The 22383-nt window shown below is 42.2% G+C and overlaps 1 protein-coding gene across 1 annotated transcript; it reads left to right on the top strand.

The window, feature by feature from the left end:
* The first annotated feature begins 5824 nt into the window (after window positions 1-5824).
* nfatc4 (nuclear factor of activated T cells 4) lies at window positions 5825-21364 on the top strand. The gene is made up of 13 exons (XM_069684529.1): window positions 5825-6380; window positions 11030-11196; window positions 12285-12794; window positions 12871-13046; window positions 13398-13560; window positions 13825-13925; window positions 14932-15033; window positions 15454-15641; window positions 15838-15978; window positions 16976-17031; window positions 17121-17247; window positions 18927-19649; window positions 21100-21364. The coding sequence occupies exons 1-13, from the start codon at window positions 6188-6190 to the stop codon at window positions 21168-21170; spliced, it is 2718 nt and encodes a 905-aa protein (XP_069540630.1). The 5' UTR covers window positions 5825-6187; the 3' UTR covers window positions 21171-21364.
* The last annotated feature ends 1019 nt before the right edge of the window (window positions 21365-22383 follow it).

Raw genomic sequence — 22383 nt, forward strand, 5'->3', positions numbered from 1 at the left:
CTGTGTGACAGCCTCTCTTAGCTCAGTCCATAATAAACTGAATCACATCCTGCCCCACAGGCTGCGACATGCTGCAAGAGACAGGGAGGCAGAGAGGTGTGTCCTTCCTCAATACTCTCCCTCCCCTCTGTATAGATCTTCATATATGACATGTGGAATGTATCCATGCTACAACACCGTATACAAAAGGCTTTTTTTTAAATAAACAAACATGCATTCTTCCTGGGGTAAAAAAGCCCCGGTGTCACATATCAAAATGCATTTTTCTTTTTGTGTGTCCTGAGGCACTTTCCATGGGCTGAGTAAACTGTGGCGTAATCTGAAGGAGCAGAGGAGTAGAGGTGATTCCAATTCTTGCACAAGCTGCCTGTGTCATAGATGCTGAGCACACGAGTGCAAACATGCATGCAGATCACACACACACACACAGAAAGAAAACGCACACTCACCAGTTCATACAAGTCTCTGACACTGACAGGAATGCTTGTATCCTGGAAGAAGTGGAAAAATGTGCAGAGGATGAAGCTCATAACGGAGTTAATGAGCAGTTTTTCCTTTTTTATTATTACTTTCCAACTAGAGCAGATTTTATCAGCATGCCCTTGTTCAGTGACATCATGGCTCACACTCGTGTAGTTTCACACAGATGTAAAAACAACTTTTACTGATAGTTATCTGTTAGCCGCTAGCTTAAAGTAGAAACTGCAGCCAGAAGTTTGACTGGGAGCTGTTAACGTTTATAAGTGGCTCCTTTACATGTACTTGTAACAGAGCATTTGTACAGTGTAATATTTAATGAGAGGGTGTGATGTACTGAAAATCATCACAGTTGTGATGATAGTACAACATCACTGCTTTAATACAACAGTTATACTGTTATCAAGTTATTAAGTGGTAAATAGTAGTAAAAAGTAACCATCAACAACAGGTTATTCGTTAGTCATTTTTTCGTTTTCCAGTAACTCGACTAGTCCCACAACTTAACTGAAGCTGGACTTTTGTTGCCAAGCAACCCAAACATTGTCCTGCAATTTATCATAAAACCAGTGAAATAAGAGTCTGCTGTGTGATTCAGAGGGACCAGCTCGATCAATCTGGACGTACACGGTCTGCTGTAATGTTAATTAACAATGTTTAAAATCAAATCAAATCAAATCAAATTTTATTTGTATAGCGCCAAATCATAACCACAGTTATCTCAAGAAAAGAGCAGGTCAAGACCGACTCTTTGTTATGTTATGTAAAGAGAGGCCCAACATGAATCACCATGAGTAGCACTTAGCAACATTCAGCACATTGGCAAGGAAAAACTTTTAACAGGCAGAAACCTCGAACAGAACCAGACTCATGTTGAACAGCCGTCTGCCTCGACTGGCTGAGGCGGAGTGATACACAGAGTGAAAAGTCCCACTGAAGTTGTACTCTATATCGGCACTCGTTGAAGGCCTCTTATCCAATCAGATGGCTTGCTCGGAACTAACTGTTGTTTATTAATAGTTTAAGATAAGCGACAGATATCCAGTTTGGAAATGAGGAAGAGGATCAAACTTTACTGATCCACATTGTAATGAGCATGTTCACGTAGGTATTTATGTTTTATAGGTGTATTTACTTAATATACTTTAATTCAGCTCTGTGTAACAATCTTTAATATAAGTACGTAAATATAAAAAATGCTCAAAACTATCCAGTACGTTCATACCAAAGTTCGACAACCTTGACCATAAGATTTTTTTTCATATTTACAGCTGTTTTGTTTTTCCAAATATGTTTTAGGGAAACATCATAAACATATGAACATACATTAACAAAGTATGGGTCATCTTGTAATGCTAATATAAGCAATCTGTGTGATTCTGATGTACCAGCTTGACACACACGGTCTGCTGTGATGTTAATCAACAGTATTCAGAACACGTGGCTGAGGCGGATCGTTGTTGTTCTCTATATCAGCACTTATTGAATGCCTTTTATCCAATCAGATGACTTACTCAGAATTGTAAAATAACTTTCATTTGCTCATTGTTTATTAATGCGTCTGTTCCAGTTACAATGTGTTAGTAAGTAAAAACAATTCAACAAATATATTTATACCCATACTCTTTTGTATCAGCTGTTCTACAGTATCTGAATGTAGATCTATTAAATGTAGATAAAGTAATTTTCCACAGATCATTAAAACACCACAGGCCTCTGATTCATAAAACAGTTAACAAATAATTTCGGTCTATCCGTCTCTGAGTTGTGAAACATTTCTCCGGTGATAGTAATCTGTGTCCTCGGGCTCTGAAAGCAGAGCTGACTGTCGAGGAAATATCCAGTAGAACTTTTTCTTTCACCACACGAGGGCAACACGTCCTCGGGGATCAGTTCTTCTGTTTCTCCTCCTCCTATAAACGTGACACTCCTCCTCCTCAGTGTTGCACTCATCCATCACATTACAGCAGTCCTTTAAACAATTTATTAGCCATTCAACTCTCCAGCTTAACAGCCCCACAAAACTTTCCATTTTACTACAAAGACTCTGTGTCTGAACAATCTGCATACATACATTACAAGTAAACAATACGCGTAAGGACTTTTCTCTTTAAGGCAACTTCATGTACTTTGTTTTATTTTAGTTTTTTCTATCCTTATTTCTTCTATATTCTTTTTTCATATGTTTTCTGTGTGTAGCAAGCATTCACTTTCATTGGTTAATCCTGTAGAGCATACTTTTGGTTTACATTGACCTTGAACTTTGACCTTGAATTTGTATCTTTTCCCCTTCAATCCACACTAAACCACCATTATTCAAGTACAAGTGTGTATGAAGGTGCAGTAGCAGCAGAAAGGTGTTAATGGGGACGGTTGTAGGGATGGCTACGGCATTCGAGAGAAAACAAAGTTCCACTTTGCTCACTTCCTGTCGTTGTAGCCCAGCTGTCTACTGCGGGAGAAAGACTGGTTTGTCGTAGTCGGTACATCGTCAGAGTGTAAGCAGGTAATTACATGTCTTTTATCATATTTGACACAATCCTTTCATTCATATTGGATATGGCTTATTAGTATATTCGTTAAAGATAATTTGACCATTGTTCCTATTAGTTACAGACATGTCATCCATTGCCAGCAGTAGTCAGGAACAGATTGTTACTTAGTGACATTAGATTTCTATCACTATGGCAACCCGTTGGAATGTTTCACGGGTCCCTCAGCCGTCGCTGCTTAAAGTCCCTAATGACGCGAGCAAAGGGTGACGTAGAAAACTTTTAGTTCCCCATCTGTTGATTGTTTTAAGAAAGTATTTTAACCCCATGATCTTTTCCTAAACCTCACCCACAAGTTTTGGTGGATAAACCAAACTAAACTTTAACTATAATGTAATTCTTCTTTTTTTTTCCAGCCTAAGGGGATGTTGCCCATTTATTAGTGCTAACTTGACAGCATTACCGCAACAAAGCAGGTAATACACCAAGTGATGCCGTCTGAGGCAACTTGTCCCTTACTGCCTCGCATAGGTTTTACAAGTAGCCTACATGCTGGATCGGGCATTTGAAATGCAGGTTTGATAGAGCCTACTCAAGGCTAATGTACAAAAAGGATTAAGATAAGATAAACTTTATTGATACACCAAAGAGGAAATTAAATTTTTAATTATTATTTGAACAAGATTGAAAAGCAATCTTCAGTTTCAAACGTACAAATGAAAAGTAAGATGCATGTGTCTTTTTGGATCGTATTCCATCTTCTCAGTGGTACCTTTACACCTTGCTGATTTTGGTCAGAACCATAGACTCTTGAACACAGAACTCTTGTTTTGGGGTCTAAATGTTGGCATTTTGGCTTTTGTCATCCATTTTTTGAGCCAGAAGTGACCATATTTTGACGAGTTTGAGAGGAGAGAATTAGAATCAAGTTCATTGCCAAGTAGGTTTATACATACAAGGAATTTGACTTGGTGTTTCTGAGCAGAACAATAAACACAGAAGTGGAATAAAAATATGTAAAAAGCTACTTAACAGTAGTACTCCTACTGTCAGTGAATAGAATAAGATTAAAAAAAAATAGACTATAAAAATAAGATAATAAAAAAGCAGCATGATACAAAATATGTGCACTACGTGTAATTAAAGAGCTGTACAGATGTGCAGGTTTGTGCAAGATGATGGTAGTGCAGATATTTAAAAGGATACAATTAAAAACATTAAACATACAGTATGTAGTCCAGTGTGCTTTAGTGTAGCACATAAATCTGAATTAATGTCTTAACATTTATGTGATGTTAAATAAGGATGAGGAGGATGTCATGTGGGGGGGTCGGGGCCTTGTTGATGAGGCTGGCAGCAGAGGGGAAGAAACTGTTCCTGTGTCCTGAGGTTTTGGTCCTGATGGAGCGCAGCCTCTTGCCGGAGGGGAGGGTCTCAAAGTGACTGTGTCCAGGGTGAGAGGGGTCGGCCACAATCTTGCACCTGCACGCCTCAGGGTCCTGGATGTGTACAGGTCCTGGAGAGATGGCAGATTGCAGCCAATCACGCTCTCTGCAGAGCGGATGACACACTTGCTAAATTATCAGCTGACACTTAGCTGATAACTTTGCGTTTTCCTGGTTAGCAAGGTGCATCAATATTTAACATTACCTGTGATATTAATTAGGATGCTAATTTTGGCAATCATTTAAACCACTGGTGTTTAGAAAATGTATACTGTTTTAAAATCTTGTTGTGTTGCCCAGTAGTGCTATGTGTTATCAGATAATGTCCCCTGGGCCCAGAAAAAGTCTTGCTTCTTCCTGCTGGTAGCACATTTTTTTCTCTCTCTGATCAGACTACAGCATCTTGACATCACTCCATGACCCAAGGCCTGCCCACACAACCCCGAGAGGATGACAGGGAGAGTGAAACGAGCTCCCAGTTACACGCCAGTACAACATACGCCTAATGATTGTGAGAATCAGAGGAGGGCAAGAAAGGAGGACAGAGGGGAGAGACAGAGAAGGGGGCAGGGGGGGATGAGGACTGAGGGGGGAGAGAGACGGAGAGAGAGTGTGTTTATTTAAGTTTTTCGTCTCCTGACTCAGACAGAGAGCAGACTACAGAGGATAATGAGAAACAGATCTTTGGTGGAGAGGAAGGGGAGGGAGGGGGAGGCTGGAGTGAAGGAGGGGAGAGGAGATGAGGAAGGAGGAGTGGGGTAAAGCCAAAAAAAAAAAGAAAAAGAAGAAAAGGGGAGGAGAGGGACGAGTGACAGCCAAAAAAGGGGGGCTGTCGTGTTCACTGCCACAGGAAATAGGCCCTCTTATGTTCACTAGCTGACAGTTAACATCACAGCCCTGGTGGCCGTGCAGCCGGCCTACAATGGCAGGTTTTAAAGACAGTGAGTGGCTTGCCATGAGTCCTGCTCATGATTGGAATAATAATTATATTGTTTTGGGCTTAAATGGGCTGAAATGTTCTAAAAGTTATTGATGATGATCCGGGTGATGTACAGAACATCTCTTATTGAAATAGAAATCGGGAAAGTGATTATGCAAATAAGGATGTAAACTGTAATTTAAAAAAAAACATCCAAATGTGCAGGGTTCATATGTGTTTTGGTTATTTAGTAAATGTTAAGTGACTAAAAGAGAAACCTCCGGAGTGAGAGAGGCAGAGGGGGAGAGGAGGGAGGCTGGAGGTTGGGCAGGGGGGATTCATGACTGACAGACCCAAGGTCCTATGGGGAATGAGTAACGGACCAACTGGAGCTGGGAAACCCACCCAAAGGCAATTAAGGGTAAAGGACGACAAAAATATTTGATAAACTTTTTTTTCTCCTCCTCTCTCTGACTTGAACGGGAAAGAAGAAGAAGAAGACGCTTCATGGATGGCGACGGAGTTAAAATGAAGGACCGGACTGTATGTTGGAGATCTGTTTCGACAGAGATGGTGATTTCATGAGCGAATATTTGATTTGGACCGCAAGGCATGAAGGCTGAAAAAGTTGCAAACATCCGTGTAAGAAGCAGACCTCATCGCGTGGAAAAGTTGCTAAAGTTTCATGAAAGCCTTCCAAGAGGAGGGAGATTTGCGCAATGACGCGCACATAAGAAAGGAGAAAAGTTTTGGGAATATCTCTTCCTTACGTGAGGCGTATCAAGGACGGTAAAGTCGCTCGAAAAGATAAGCTCGTATCACTCTCTGTATCCTGTCCTTGTTGCCGGGGGGCGATGGGGGCCGCGCCGGGCTCGGGCTGGGAGGAGGGCGAGTTCGAGTTCAAGTTGGTGTTTGAGGAGGACCCGCCGCTCCGGCAGAGCCAGGGGCCATCCCCGGCGCGCGCAGCCGAGCCGGAGAGCTCTGTTCCCGGGGAGGAGAGTGAGGGCGCCCTGCTGCACCTGGAGCCATCGAACAGCAGCAGCCTGGGTTAGAGTCATTTATTGGATGGTTGAATGTGTAACGTTAGAAGTACAGGGACACAGGGCTGAGGGGCTTCAATAAATGGGAAATTCTCTCTATGTGTGTGTGTGTGTGTGTGTGTGTGTGTGTGTGTGTAGTTGCATGTGCTCTAATGAGGGCCTTCATGTGCATGCCTTATGTGAAGTGAGTGGTTCGTGTGTGTTTGAACTCGCATGTAAAATGTGTGCGTGCCTCTATCTGTAAGCATGTGAGCACATTGTTATTGTGTGTTTGTTTTGTGTGCATATCTAAGTGTATTCCTGATTGCGTGAGTGCATTTGTGTGTTTGTGCATGTGTGCGTGCAGCCCTCAGACTCAATGTGTTTCTAATCAGCTGTGCGTGTGAGCAGAGTTAACAGCTGCCATCTGGGAAGGAACCTCAACCTCTGTGCACTGAACACGCACCACACACACACACACACACCTCCCTCCTTCACTCAACCTCCATCTCCCCCATTTTTCACTGCACACACACACCTCGTATCCTCACATCCACTCTCTCATTTGTTTCCCGCCCACACTGGCATACAGTTGTATCACCACACCCTAGGCATGAAAGTAAACTGCAGGACGAACAAGAGAACAATTCTTCACTCATTGTGATAACTTCTCAGAGCATGTACGCCTACCATCACAGAAGTGTGTTGTTGGCTCTCCTGACACTTTGGTGTCACTCCTGGTGTCCAGATTTATGTCCTCAGCTCTGCATGTTTATTGATAGAGCATGTAAACCAGTGGGACAAATTTAAAACAAAGTAAGGTCGACTTGCCACCCCTGTTGTATATATTTGTATTAAAATAGGGGATGCAGCCACGTTGATGTCGCAAATTGGTTTGAGGACTGCTGATTTGAAGCCTAGAGTTTGGCATTTGGCGTCGCCATCTTTGTTTTTTGAAGCCAGAAGTGACTTTACTTAGACAAGAGGGTGGAGCTTCAGAGGATAGCAAACACCTAGTTATTTAAAAGTTCTACAGTTAAACAGTCTCTGCCCAAAGCTAATTAACTAGCTGGTTACTAAGCAAGTTAACAAGCTAAACTAACAAGCTAGCTTTGGAGAGATAGTGATACCTGCTAATTAGTGCTTACATTTAAATACAGTAAGACAAGAGATTAATTGAACGTTTGACTTCTTGGACGGTCTGTTAGTAATATAACTACATAGTCAGCCATGTTTTCTGTTAGTTATGTGCTTGTAAAATCGTCCAAACAGGCGATAACACCCCAAACAAAGCCAAGAGGTCAATATAGTGACTCAAGTTAGCTTAGTTGACGCTTAGCAGACAGCTAGCGGCAACCACCTGTGTCTCAAGCAGCTTCAACCTTTATTTTGCTAACCATTAGCCATTGATACAAAACCAAAAGTGCTTGAAGTGCATACAATTTATGAAGAGATATTACACTTGGCTAACACTAGAAACTGCGTACAAGGTATCATCTTGCATCTCGTGATTGCGCCGAAGGTAGTGTCTGTTGCCATCATACAGAAGCACATGGTAGCGTCTGTTTCTTCCTGTCTTACACAATGTTTACACCAAACAGTCTGTTTGGTTGAGTTTAAGCAAATTAAAACAACATCGTTATGGTTAGCATAAACATCGCGGGGTGGTTTTAATCAATAGCATAACTGTTTCACATCAGACTTGATCCCCAGTGTTCTAGGAAATGGTCCTGTGTTGTTTGGGCCCTCCTTTGCCCCAAACCACTTCTTGGTAATTGTACAACATCAGTTTCTCTAAAAAATAGGGTAGAGCTAGAATAGCTAGATGAAAGCCTATTGTGTATCTATCTATGTGTATCTATCTTGTGTCCTATCTCATACAGACGCTAACAGGTACCTTTTCGGTCTGTATGACACAACGAGGGCTGTGACAATCTGTCCGTGTATGGTGCCATTGGAATCAGAACTGGCTGCTTTTGATTGGACAGTGCTGCAAATGTCTCCTAGTAACCTATTTACAAATTAATATTCAGTATCTATGCTCTGTATAATAATATATGTAGCATTTAAGTTTTACAGGTGCAACCTTGTTTGATAAATCACTAGTTTGAAACTAGATAGTGGCTTGAGAAGAACGTACGAAGGTCTTCACAAACACATTTTTATACGATTTAAAATACGCTATTGTTTCTAGACAGTTATAAGAGGCATCAAGAGGTAAAATTATCCATTATTTTAAATTATGCCAAGCAACAACTGGAGGAAAGTCACATTCAGTGCAGCAAGTACTGTAGCTGCATGTCCATTCTGCTTCTCTGTCCTGTAAATCATCTAGCGACCCTGTGTGGGTTCCTAATCCACAGGTTGGGAACCACACCTTTTGTGAGAGGTTCAGCTCAGGACAGAACAAAATAGTACAGTACATTAGATCTAGCACACTTGAAAATAGCTTTATTGTGTTCAATAAGTGTTAGGTACGTTTTGTGGCTCATAAACTTCTCTGCTGGTCTGCTCACAAACATCTAAATCATTGTTTCATCCACCAGCAAGAAAAGTTGCCTCGGCGCTGCGGCTTTAATCACTTGGAAATATTTTCTGTTGCCAGGAAACATTTGAAGAGGTTTTTCATCCCGACTCTTAATTTGCTGGCAGTTGCTGTTGTGTGTCCATGTTGCCCAAAATTTGCCTGTATGGCCGCACGCCACTGCAGCGCAACAATGATGAGATGGAGCCTCGCTCATTACAGAGTAACTACTGTTTGGCTGCATGAGGCGGAGGACCACACCACGCTGGGGAAACGTTGTGGTGACGACTGCGGCCTTGACTGTGGTCTCTTTCGGATGACTGTTCGGTGAAGTCAGAAAAGTTTAGCTAAGAATGTTTTCTTCATAAAGGTGCAGATAAGCTGCAGAGTTGGGTTTGTGCTTCTCAGCAGTGTAAGATTTGGATCAGTGAGGCAACAGGAAACGTTGGCTACAATTCCACCTTTATTCCCTTTACTGTACTAGTTGGGACTGTTACACATGGAACAAAATGTATTTTAACAGGTCTTTAAACTCAAAAGTAGAGCTTAAAATAGTGTCTAGTAAATCATTGCCATATGACTGTGTGAGATTATGGAACATAAAAACAACTCCTACTTTGTACTACAGCTTTTTAATGACAGATAGCCATAGCTGTATTAATCTGATGTAAAGTACAGTCACTTTATTTATCGAGCTGATTTTAGAAACACATGGTTTATCATTGTTAAACCTTTCACCAAAAGGGTCTGTGTTGCCATGACCTAAATATATCTTCATCTAGTTGAGGTGAAGTAAATAACAATAAAAACTCAAGTTCTCTTTTCAATCTATTAACGTATGTAGAAATAGTTAAATCGTATTGCTGACAGTTACATGTTCAGATTATCAGCATTATCGTGTCTGAATATCAAGCTAACACCAGCAGCAATTTAGCCTAGCCTAGCTTAGGTTAGCTTAGCTTAGTGTAGGTGGAAACGTGGCACACAACCGCCCCTTAGATCACAGTGTCATTTTGACAGGCATCTTCACAACAAACTCACAGAAAGAACTTGAATACATGGATTGCCCTAAATAATAAACAACTCCTTATTTAAAGAGGTAACCTTGAAGATCTCAATTTCGTTCTCTGTGGCGATAAAATGTAGTTGCGGGAGCACACTTCCCAGATATTCCAACAGTGTTACATTTGTGCCAAATGTCCACAATTTAGGTTGAGTAGAATTTCATCTATATCTGCCTTCAGTCCCTTTTCTTCCTTCAGTGCTTTCCACCTTGACGAGGCGACGCCGATTGTAACTCTTGATTTTCCTCACTGACGGCCCCTTTCCTTTTTAGACTGTTTGCCTTCATCTGAGCGTTGAGTTTTTTGAAGTTGTATCTGTAGTCATCGATCTTTTCTTTGTTTGTTCAGCCATAGTAGCTTACTGTTTACTTGCAACCCTTGCAGAGACCGGAAAAGCTGCTGTTTAGCTCCGCCTACCCTCTCTGGCAGACCAACCACTGCTGGGTGATGGAAAACGCCACAGACACCCAGTCTGTAATACTGCAAATGTAAAGGCTTTCATCAGTGGGCCATAGGATCAATCACCATTGTGTTACCTAATTCGGCGATAGATAGTGAATTAATAGACATTTATTTAAATGAAAATCTTAGAGATTATATCTTTAAATGAAAAAATCCTGCACATGCTTCCAAGACATTAACCTCTTCAGCAAATTTCCAGTTGCATGTTATTTTCCACATGGCAGCAATTACAGATCAGTAAACTGTTATGTTACGAATGATTTATGTATGTTGAGGATAAAAAAACTCATCTTAACTGACCACAGGTATTATTTATAGTAGTTTGATTGACATCTAATGTGAGTTTCTCCTGCCACATGTAAAAGAACAGCGAGTTTTAAGAGCTTACTGTCAGAGTGCGGTTTGAATAGATTAATGTGAGGTCACGTGACCCAAGAAACCACAACATGCTGTATGATATGAAAGGAAAATGTGTTTGCAAAAAAAGAAAAAAGTATAGCAGCCAGAAAATAAATTGTTTCCATGTGGACATAAAGGTGTATATTAGGGAAATGAACACACTGTAAACTCTTTTGCCAATGAGAACATGTCGTTCCTCTCAAGTGAAGCCATTGATGTTTCTATTAGTTACAGATAACCACCTGGCTGCCAATCATGCAGGACACTCGATCAGCATCCCCAGCCCGCCACCCTCGGCCAATCAGCGGGCAGGGATGCATTCCCCGCCTCCACGCAGAGCCCCCGTCAGAGAGTTCAGCGGGACCTACGAGAGCCTGCCGGCACGCTCTGTACAGGTGAGACTGTATACAGGTTGCTTATATGAAGGCAGCTTCAACCTTAAAACCTTAAGTTATGAACGTTTTTGCTTCTTTTTTGTGTTTTACCACATTGGAAACAAATTTGGATGGAGTCCTTCACCAATAAAGTGTTTACTGTCTTTATCACTGACTTTGCATGTAAGTTATTACAGCTAAAACTACTTAAACGTACACTTCTTTCAAGGTTAACGTTGAGAAAGTTGCTTCTTAAACTGTAGGAACTGTTACTCATTATACAATTTTACTCTATAAATCGCTGTGCCTTGCCTTTCCCACTTTAGTGCAGACGTTTGGAAATTACAACAAAGTGTCCTTGGTGGATTTCTTACAGCCAAACACAGAATTAATTTTAGCTTTTCAAAGTCCTTAAATCAGACAGATCCATTACGACATTTACTTGTAGTTGCTTTATTTCTTTTTCTTGTGTTAACTTTCAGCTTCTCTCTTCTTATTGTTGCATTTAGCTCCCTTTGTGTAAAAATGTGTGCCACCCAGTGTTAGATTCTTTTGCAAATAATGGTCATGCTAAATTAGACAAGCAGTAAGTAAAACTGAATGTTGCTGAAGACAATTTGCCGAGGCTATTAAGCATTAAAAAAATTGAAGCTGAAGTAATTCATACATGCAAAAAGAGTTGGGTCAATGTGGTGGCTATTACGCTAATTTAAGCTTCATATTTCACTTTAATACCTGTGGAGTAGCTTAGCATAATTTACAGTAAAAAAAACACAAATTTTCACACACTGGTGCTCTGTGTAGACCCTCATACAGCCTCTGCCTGAAACGACTCAGTCAGCTGTCTCTTTAAGAAACCCCACCCCTACAGGCCCACTTTCTTCTAATTGGCCAGCTGAGAAGCCTGGGGATTACTCCAACATACTTTTACCTACAGATTTGAAACTTCACCCACGTTTTTCTTGACATCCAACATTGTAACATTACATACAGTATATATCACATTGCTTCTTTCTTCCATGAATAAACCAAAACGACAGATGAGAAGCTGGAAAGAGTAAATATTTCACATTCTGCTTGATGATTAATCAATTAATCTTTTCCTCCAGGTTTCAGAGTCTCGTGTGGTCGAGTGTCCCAGCATCCAAATAACAACCATCTCCCCTGAAGACGACCCAACACCCACTATGTCTAGCTACTGGGACATGGGTGGTGGTGGCTGGGACCGCGATCGCCTCTACCTCCCCCTGCTGGACCCCTTTTCTTACCGCGACAGATGCCCTGGCTCCCTCAGCCCCAGCCCCGCCTCCAGCCCCTCCTCTCGTGGCTGGTTAAGCCCCGCCTCCAGCTGTGACTCCCTGCTGGTGGAGGAGGACGAGCTGAACGATGCGACGATCAATTTTGGGCTCTCGCCCTCCTCCAGGCCAACTTCCCCCGGGGGTAAAAAGCGTAGAAACTCCCCCCTGGCCTCCCCCTGTACCTCACGAAGGGGCAGTTACTCAGAGGAGCTGCAGGGATGCAACATGGAGGGCGGAGACTCCATCACTCTGTCACAAGCTCCGCCCAGCAGCTGTGAGCTCAGCATCCCTCAGAAAACCAGGAAGACGTCGTTGGAACAGGTAAAGACGTCACCTCCATTTAAAAGATGATTAACAATTGAAGGAATCTACATCGTCCATACTTTTTATTTTCCAGTTATCTCCCAGGGAGGTGGATCAGGAGCAGGCTCCTGGCCACAGCTCCCCCTGCCTGCTGCCAGACACCCAGCAGACCAGGAGGGAGCCCCCCTCAGTGGGCATGGACTACCTCTCTGTGCCCCCTGCTCTAGCCTGGGGCCGGACGAGAGCCAGCGCTCACAGTCCTTTGTTCAGGCAAGAATACACACCAACACATAAGCGATATATTTTAAGCTGATGATGTCTAAGGGTTGGCTAAATCTCGTTTAATGGTCCACTAGTATGTAGTAAAGAGAATCAAGCCGCTTTTACACCCAGTTTGCTTACTGAACACCTTAACTTAACACACCAATGTAACTTAAGGTGGTACAATCTCCCACAAGAAGTACACGACTCTCTACCTGTCATGTTTGCATGTGTTAATTAAATTTACATCTCTTCATTTTGGCCCACAAAATTCTTATTAATCGGCATCTAAGGGGCACCCTCCATGTTCAGTGCAACTTATACTACGTCTAATTTTTTACCGATCCAACACACTTGTAGGTCTAATGCCCTGCCGCCTCTCGACTGGCCGCTGCCGTCCCAGTTTGACCAGTACGAGCTGCGTATCGAGGTGCAGCCCCGCCCACACCACAGAGCCCACTATGAGACAGAGGGGAGCAGAGGAGCCGTCAAGGCTGCGCCAACAGGACATCCTATTGTCAAGGTGAAACACAAACCTGTTGAAAAATGGAGAGCAGCTCTTCCTGACCGACATCTGGCTCAGACATGCTGCACAAACCTGCATATTTATAGAGTAGTGGCTTTTATACTAAGATTATTCTAACATCTCTGACTATTTTGTATTAAATATAATTGGTTTGAAGCTGAAGGAGAAATGTCATATGATTGTGGTGTTTCTGAAGTCTCTGTACACATGCTGTGGCCTCCTCACAGTTTGATTCCTCCCTCACACTGTGTCTCTGTGCAGCTGTGTGGATACACGGAGAGGAAGCCGCTCTCCCTGCAGGTTTTCGTCGGAACAGCTGACGACAGATCGATCAGGCCTCATCCTTTCTATCAGATACACAGGTACTGAACTGTATTTGTATTTTAAAGTGTATTACCAAGCATACTTTTATCACGTATTAATATTTGAGGAAGCACAACATGCTGTATATTCATCTTCTGACCGCTGTGGTTTTAACCATTGCGTAACTTAACCACCAGCTGCTTCTAGTGTTGGTCCAGGAAATTTCTTGCACCAGTTGCTCACAATGCAGCTTGCTCTGTTTAAGAACATTAGCTTAATGTAGAAATTTGTGAATGAGATTTGGCACATTAGAGTCATTTAAACCCTGAGAGCAAACTGATGTAGCTGCTATGTGCCCTCCTTTTATGCTATTATTCTGCTTATTCCGCGGACACATATGGGATATTTGGGGACATTAATAGCATATGATTTGTTTGTTTTTCACATTTTACTTCCGACATTGTTATTTGTTCTTTTTCAAAAATGTATACGGAAGTCCTTAGCGGACATGCATCCATACATTTTATTAACTCTCAGATCTCGACAAATTTTTCCCGTTATCTTGGGATAACAAAACTGGTTTTCCGGTGATAACGAGTTGATTTCAGTTGTTTTCTGGAGATCTCGACTTATTTTTGGATTCATTTGGCCCATTATCTCTAATAACAATGTTGTTTTTCTCGTGATAACGGGATAATTTTCTCCGGCTATCTAGAAGACAAAACAATAGTCTGGTCACTGTGATATAACGGACCAGGGCATGCCATCTTACCACACTAATGAGGTAAGATAAGGCTGTTTCTATGTTTGCTTTGTGCTTTTACAACTCTGGGGACTTTACGGTGGTGCAGCTTTGTTATCTCGTGATAACGTGATAGATAAGTCAAGATCTCGAGAAAACGACGAGAAATAACTTGTTAACACGGGAAAATGGAGTTGGAAAAGTTTATCCCATTAAGGAAAACATAATGCTGCATGCACTCGCTCATATTGCACAGAGCTTTTGGTTAATTATAAAACTATATATGAAGGGGATATTTAATTCAGTTGTCTCTGCCCTCTCAGGGTGACGGGGAAGATGGTGGGTACTGCCAGTCACGAGAGCGTCCAGGCGGGGACCAAACTGCTCGACATCCCACTCAATCCCGAGAACAACATGACCGCACTGTGAGCAGAGAAACATTTCCTTCACAAGCCAAACGTTGTTTTATTTGTGCATGTTGGTCAGTCCTGTACTCCAGGTTCAAGGCCGCAGTACTTAAGATGCACACTAGTCTATTTCTGCAACAGTGTTTATAAATATTATGAAGCAACTATAAACAACAACTGCTAAGTGCCAGTGAGCAAGGCACTGAACATCTACCAATATCGGTAGAGCGTTTCAGTTGCCGACAGAAGTATTGCACACATACATACTTGCATTTCTAAATGTATAATTGTAAAACTGTTTTTTGCTTCTCTTGTCTAGAAAGTTCATTTTGCTTTTGTGTGATTCATGTCTGGTTTAAAAAGCTGTGTTTAATGGCGGTAAAGTATCTTATCTCAAATAAGCTAATCTTATCTTAAGTTGTAATCTTTGTTTTCTAGCATCGACTGTGCTGGGATTCTTAAGCTCAGGAACTCGGACATCGAGCTGAGAAAAGGAGAAACAGACGTGGGACGGAAAAACACGCGTGTCCGTTTGGTTTTTCGTACCCACCTTCCTCTAGCGCCACCTGTAGCACCGCCTGGTCGAGTCCTGGCTCTGCAGGTCGCCTCTCTGCCCATCGAATGCTGTAAGTAGCTTGTCAGATGCAGTTTTATGGAGACTAAACACCTTTACGTAACTCTTACCAAAACACGTTGTGAATGACATTCGTGGCATACATTTCCACTTGGGGCCGCCAAAGTTGCACATTTTATAACCTAATATTCCTTAAAATTTGGAGAATATTTATTATTTATTTGTTTGTCTGACTCTCCCTGCTTCAGCCCAGCGTTCAGCTCAGGAGCTGCCCGTCATCGAGTCCGTCAGTCTCACTTCCTGCTCTGTGGAGGGAGGGGAGGAGCTTCTGCTGAGCGGCACCAACTTCCTGCCGATCTCCAGAGTCCTCTTCATGGAAAGGGGGACAGGTAAAGGTCCACAAAGGCTCCTCGCTAAAATGTAGCCACTTAAAAAATACTGAAATGAGACGGGGACAAAAGTTGCTCTGTTTTGTTTGTTTAAATCTGCACTTTTTATAAATTCCCAGGCTAATAAGACAGAGTCTCATTACATAATGAAGTGGGACAACATGATATCAGTAGGAAACATATTGTAAAACAGGCTTATACTGTCTCAGAGGGACAGTCAAGGGTTTCAGGATGCTAACTACACAACGTTTTAAATCACATTTTAGTGTATTTGTTGACGTGAAGTGGCAGGAAAAAAGTGGAGGAGGACAAGGACAGTTTTAGACAAGAAGAAATCATGTTGGGGCGCTAGTTTAGCTCAGTTGGCACCTTACCTTGAGAAAAAGAGGCTCCTGTTCCCACGGTTCTTCTTCGTTTCTGATCCAGCCCTTTTGGAAATCCTTGGACAAACCAGTGATTCTCATACAATTAAGGTTAGAGCATTGATGGTAACCATAAAACACTAAAAGAAATTGTAGCACCTTCTTGTTACCTCCTTGTTACTTTTGTTCCGTGTTATGTCGCCCTATGTACAGAGGCCACAGTCCTCGTCGCACTGATCACAGGTTCGACTCCCGGTCTGCCGATCTTTGGTGCATGTCATCCCCCGCTCTCTACTCCCAACATTTCCCGTCTATCTTCAGCTGTCCTGTGAAATAAAGGCAAAAAAATAATCCTTAAAAAAAAGAAAAAAGATGCTTTAAAATCAATGTTATGCTTCAAAACAAGCAGTTCCTTTGAAATCACATGGCTTCCTTCTGCTGTGTACTTTTGCTGCTTGAAGTATATTTGGATGGTAAAAATAAGGTGAAGGGTTCAAATGCAGACGTGAAACAGAGTATTATTATACTGCAGTATTACTACTTAAAAGATCTCATAACTTCTCACAGCGCTGATGCCGACTGACTGTGTCTAAAGGTGTATTCATGCTGGCTACGCTCTCTTCTGTTCCTATCAGATGGTAAACTGCAGTGGGAGGAGGAGGCTCATGTGGACCGAGACAACAGCAATGAGGTAATTTTGTATGTCCAAAAACATCACTCGTCCCTCAAGGATCTGATGAATCTCCTTTAATCTGTATACTCCCTCTTTTTTCATTACAGTGTTTGTTGTGTGTGAGGGTCCCAGCCTACAGCGACCTTTCCGTCAGTCGGCCGGTGTCTGTCAGTCTTTACGTCTCCAACGGGAAGAGGAAGAGGAGCAGCACTCACTGCTTCAAGTATCTGCCCAGTGAGTGTCACCTCTCACCTGATCTCTCTTCACAGATTTTACATAGAAATGTAGAATATGTAGGGAGGGGCGTGTATTTTTAGTACGGGAAGTTTCCCGTTTGTAGTATGCTTGTAGTCCGAGTTGTATTGACCAATCACGTATCAGCAGGCTTCTGTGTATGCAGGAAAAACTGTCCCGAGAGCAAAAGCAGGCGGAACAGACTCTGCCGTAATGACATCCCGACTCCCATCAGCGCTAACTTGACGATGCTTTAGCTTTTTATTAATCTCTACAATCAGATATCTAGATCAAAAATTCAACTTGATGTTTCCTAGACTTCCTCGAATGCATCAAAAATCCTCGATCCAACCTCCGTTCAACAATCAAGTTCTTGTCCTCTTTGGGCTCATACCGCTGAAGTAAAGCAGAGTGCAGCCTTTGTTTAACTCACTATTTACAGTGACACTGAGGCTCACCAAAAACAGATGACTGGGCGCTCCTCCGGGAAATGTGATGAACCAAGAATGAACCAACCGTTTTTGCAGACGTATATCTGGAGGGGCGAAATTCGCTTCACTTTTGATCAGAACACACAGCCACTTCTCTAGTTGCTAGTTCGACTGTAAACAATGCAGCACATGGAAAAGGAAGTCTTGGCTGGAGGTCCTTATCACTTAACACTAAATAAACGTGTGTCCACAAAATTCACCAGAGGCTTTATCGTCGTCAGACTACAGCTTATGGGTTCCTAGATCTCTTGTCTCTGCTGTGGGTGACACTTTTATGGTATTGCTAGCATCGCTGAGACTTATTTTTATCACAGTCCAAACTAAGAACAAAACAAACAACTACTTAGATAAATAAAACATTTACAAATAAACAAATTCATATATATTTAAAGACATAAAAATGCATTTATATACAGTATGTCCCTCCAAAATGTGTAAATGCAAACACTGAAGCAACAACAAGAAAGAGAGCACGAACAAAATATTTAAAATTCATCTCACTTTTGTGATAAACACAAGACTTGAAAACTTTTTACACATTATTTTATTCTACTTCTCTATCTAATTTTGACCTACATATGTATATTAATCATAACTTTATATAACGTGTATAACCTTTAACTTCTTTATTGTCTTTTTCTAGTAAGTTTTTCTTATATTGTGGATTTTTCTTGTGAGTTTAAATAAATATATCAACAGCAAAATGTTAACAAGACTAGGTCAAAGCCTAGTGTGTGGCTGACCGCATCAGGTCAATGTGCGCTTTTGTGGGCAATGTGTTACAAGGACTGTCCTTATGAGTTTCAGTATGAGTACGATGTTTGAAAGCAGGTGCGCGCTGCGGACGTAGGTGAGGACAGCGGAGGAGCAGCCCCGCTCTCTCTCTATAGCTGTGAAAGTACCTCAGTCAGTCAGTCAGTCAATCACATACAGACCCGTGTGTAGAAAAACATATTCAGTGAACTCCTGTAAACCAAAATTTAACACATTAATAAAAGTATAATAATAGTAATAATAAAATGTGAAAATAAAAGTATTGTTGCTTTATTTCTGAGAGAAAAAACATTTTAAAGTACTGAAAATAGCAGCGAAATACATTTCTGTAATGCCTTCATAAGCTTAATGTTTAAAACAATAAATAAAACCAATAACTCCTCATATTATTTACACTTTCTTTTCTGTTCACAGTTATGTTCAAAGAGGAGGACCCGCTGCTGTCCCGGCCCTCTGCCCTGCCTCTGGACGGGGGGACTGCGTGTCCTGTTGGGGGTCAAACCAGGATGGAGAGGGGCTTCCACATGAGAGGCGACCCAATGGCTGACGATCGAGGCCTGGGCTTCCACCTGCCCCCCTACCCCTCCACCTACTCCCCCCCGTGCCCGTCCATGGGTTACCATGAGGAGTACTGCTCTAAACCTGACGCTGTAGTAGAGGAGCCTGGCGGGTCCAGGGCGGCGTTGTCCGAGCGTCACCCCAGCTTTGAGAACCTGGAGCTGGGCTTCACCGAGCTCCTTCCCCCCCTGTACCCCCGAGGCCCGCAGCCTCCCTCCCCCTCCCCTTCCCCATGGCTGGACTCACCCTACCTGTCCTCCTCACCCTCTCCCTCCCACTCCTCCTCTCTCAGCCCATTTCCCACTGGCAGTCCAATCTCCACCTCCCCCCTGCCTCCCATCCCCACCTCACCTTACCCCCAGTACCATGCTTATCCTCAGGAGGTGTGTCCCTCCCCGCCCTCCAACCTCAGCTCGTATCAGGACATCTGCCCAGCGCCCTACTCCCACTACGATGGCTGGGACCCCCATGGGAGGATGCTGGGGACGGGACACGGGGGACAGAGGGAGGCCAAGATCCAGGAGTGCCCCCTGGAGTTCACCAGCTCTGCGTCTATGCACCACATCACATTTGAAGAAGGTGAGCATTTATTTTTATCTTTATAGGTTAAAATCAGTGACTGTATAAAAGGATGGATGATGCGTTTCCATATACTCCGTATACTCCTTTCGGTCTCTTTTCTGCTGCGTCACCGTCTGATGTTACAAACGCGCTCGAAACAGGGTTAGTAAACAGTGAAGATGTTACGGTGGTTAGGTCTTTATTGTATCTATTACTCATTCAATCTATTTATCAAACTCGGCGCTGACAAATTTGGAACTATGTTCAGACGGAGACGGGCAGAATTTGTAGCTGAGATGACAAGGAGTCGCAGAAGCTACCGACAGAGCATAGCATCACGCCGGAGAGGGGGCGGAGATTACCGTGTCGACACGGGTTTTGTGTTCCGATCAATGCCGATCGGAGCCAAGGCGATAATTACCCAGGTCTACTGCAGAGTCATTAGTCAAGTTCAATGACTAAAGTGCTAGTGTTTGTTATGTTTTCTCTCACCGGTCCTCTTCTACTCTGCTACTCCAGAACAGATCTGCTGCAGGAGCCGTATTTGTTAACAGAGTTGTCAATCATGGCGTTAGACCCCCTTTTATAGCATCAAATGACTAATTGAAACTTATCAGAAAAATGAACACTTGGATATAAATCAGCATGATAAGAACTAACTATAATGACAGAAACCATGTTTGAGAAAAATATATTTGACATGTATTTTGATTTTATAGTTTGACTCATGTCCCATCTGTTAACATGGAGGAGGCGGGCTATATGACCTATACTGCAGCCAGTCAGCAGGGGGCGATAGAGAGTTTTTGGCTTCACTTTTAGGGAGCTGTCATGTCGTCCATCTTTTTATACAGTCTGTGGTTAAAATGTGTAACAATCTATTGATAGATGAACTAAAATAATAAGATAAAAAATTAGCGAAAACTACAATTATTAGTCATTTTAATGCTGTTATTATGTACAGTATTTATGTATGGATGAGTGGGAGGATGAATGTTTTAAATCACAAACTGACTAGTGGATGGAAGATTGTTTGTTGCTTAGCTGTTGATTAGTTTAATACGGCAAAGACTGACTTTTAGGATTTAGGATTAATAACTATTATATATTTTTTCCTGTTGATTCCGAATCATTATTTCCTTATAATGATTATATGAGTGTATTGTAAAATGGTTGGAGATGGTCTCCGTACCCTGTGACATGTATTTTGATTTTATAGTTTCACTCATATCCCATCTGTTAACATGGAGGAGGCAGGCTTTATGACCTGTACTGCAGCCAGTCAGCAGGGGGCGACAGAGATGTTTTAGCTTCACTTTCAGGGAGCTGTCATGTCGTCAAAGTCTGTTGTTTACACATACAGGCTGATTACATTTTATTCTAGCTGTGCATAAGAACAAACTGTACCAGTGACATTCAGTATTTGAGGTTGATGAACAGTGTTGTAATTTTCTCTCTCTCTCCACAGTGTCAGAGTTCATCGTGGAGGACATCCAGTCGTACCAGTCAGTCTCACAGATGGACAACCAGCAAAACTGAGCTCCGACCGGCTCATCACTCCTGTTCGGTACTCAGCATAATTTAAAATCCATTATGCACGTGATATTAGGATTTATCGCTCCAGTTACGTCAATATTGATGGGAATTTGATCACCAGGACACTGTTGTAATTATGACCACAGGTAACTGTTATGGTTTTATAAAGGGAAACTAATGTTTTTAACATGTTTTCAATATAAATTATACAAGAAAGTGATCGGGTTTGGTGTGTTTGTCCTGCAGAACCCAAATTTAACACTCATACAAAGTGAATCCATAACTACATAAATAAGTTCTCTTTGTTTAAAGAGACACAGCTATTGCTTATTCCTGAATGAGTCTTTATTAGAGCAGAAAATTAATCCATCCTGGGGTAAGAACTCTCTGCTCAAATCTTGGTAATTTTCTGAGTAATGGAGACGGGATTTAGGATCCTGTGTTACCGAACAGCAGCACTTATATCTGATTTTACTCTCACATGCCACATTTATAAGTAGTTTTATGAAAAACCTCTGAACAGGGATAATCTCAAAGTTTTAAGAAGACTTAAAGTGATAATCTTGAAGATTTTTATTTTAATAAATGTCTGTTAAGTCACTATCTATCCCCGAATGAGGTGACACGATGGTGATTGAGCCTATGGCCCACTGATGAAAGCATTAACTGGGTGTCTGTGGCATTCGCGGAAAAATTACAGGCAGCGCCCAGTTAGTGACGCGTTTTCCATCAGCCAGCAGTGGTTGGTCTGCCAGAGAGGGTTAGCGGAGGGTAGCTGCTTTATCTAATCTAATCTACTATGGCTGAACAAACAAAGAAAAGATGGATGACTACAGATACAACTTCAAAAATAAGTGAAAATCCAAAGAAAAAGAAACAAACTTGACGCTCAGATGAAGGCAAACAGTCTAAAAAGGAAAGCGACCTTCAGCGAGGAAAATCAAGAGTTACAACCCTAACAAAGAGAGCCACCCGTTGACCTCTGGTTGTCTGGGACATATGTGCCTGCAATTGCCTTTTATCGCCACAAGGTGCCGCCAAATAGAACGAAACTGAGAACTTCGAGATTATAACTTTAACAGATGCTGGTTTAGCTCAGTCGATACAAGCAGGCGCCACATTTACAGAGGCAGTGTCCTCATCGCATCGGCCGTGGGTTCAAATCCGACTTGCAGCCCTTTGATACATGTCATCCACACTTTCTCTAACCCACATT

Source organism: Semicossyphus pulcher, unplaced genomic scaffold (genome assembly GCF_022749685.1).
Source record: "Semicossyphus pulcher isolate SPU_LCO1_2020_fin unplaced genomic scaffold, fSemPul1.0.p SCAF_7, whole genome shotgun sequence".
In the NCBI taxonomy this organism is placed as follows: domain Eukaryota; kingdom Metazoa; phylum Chordata; class Actinopteri; order Labriformes; family Labridae; genus Semicossyphus; species Semicossyphus pulcher.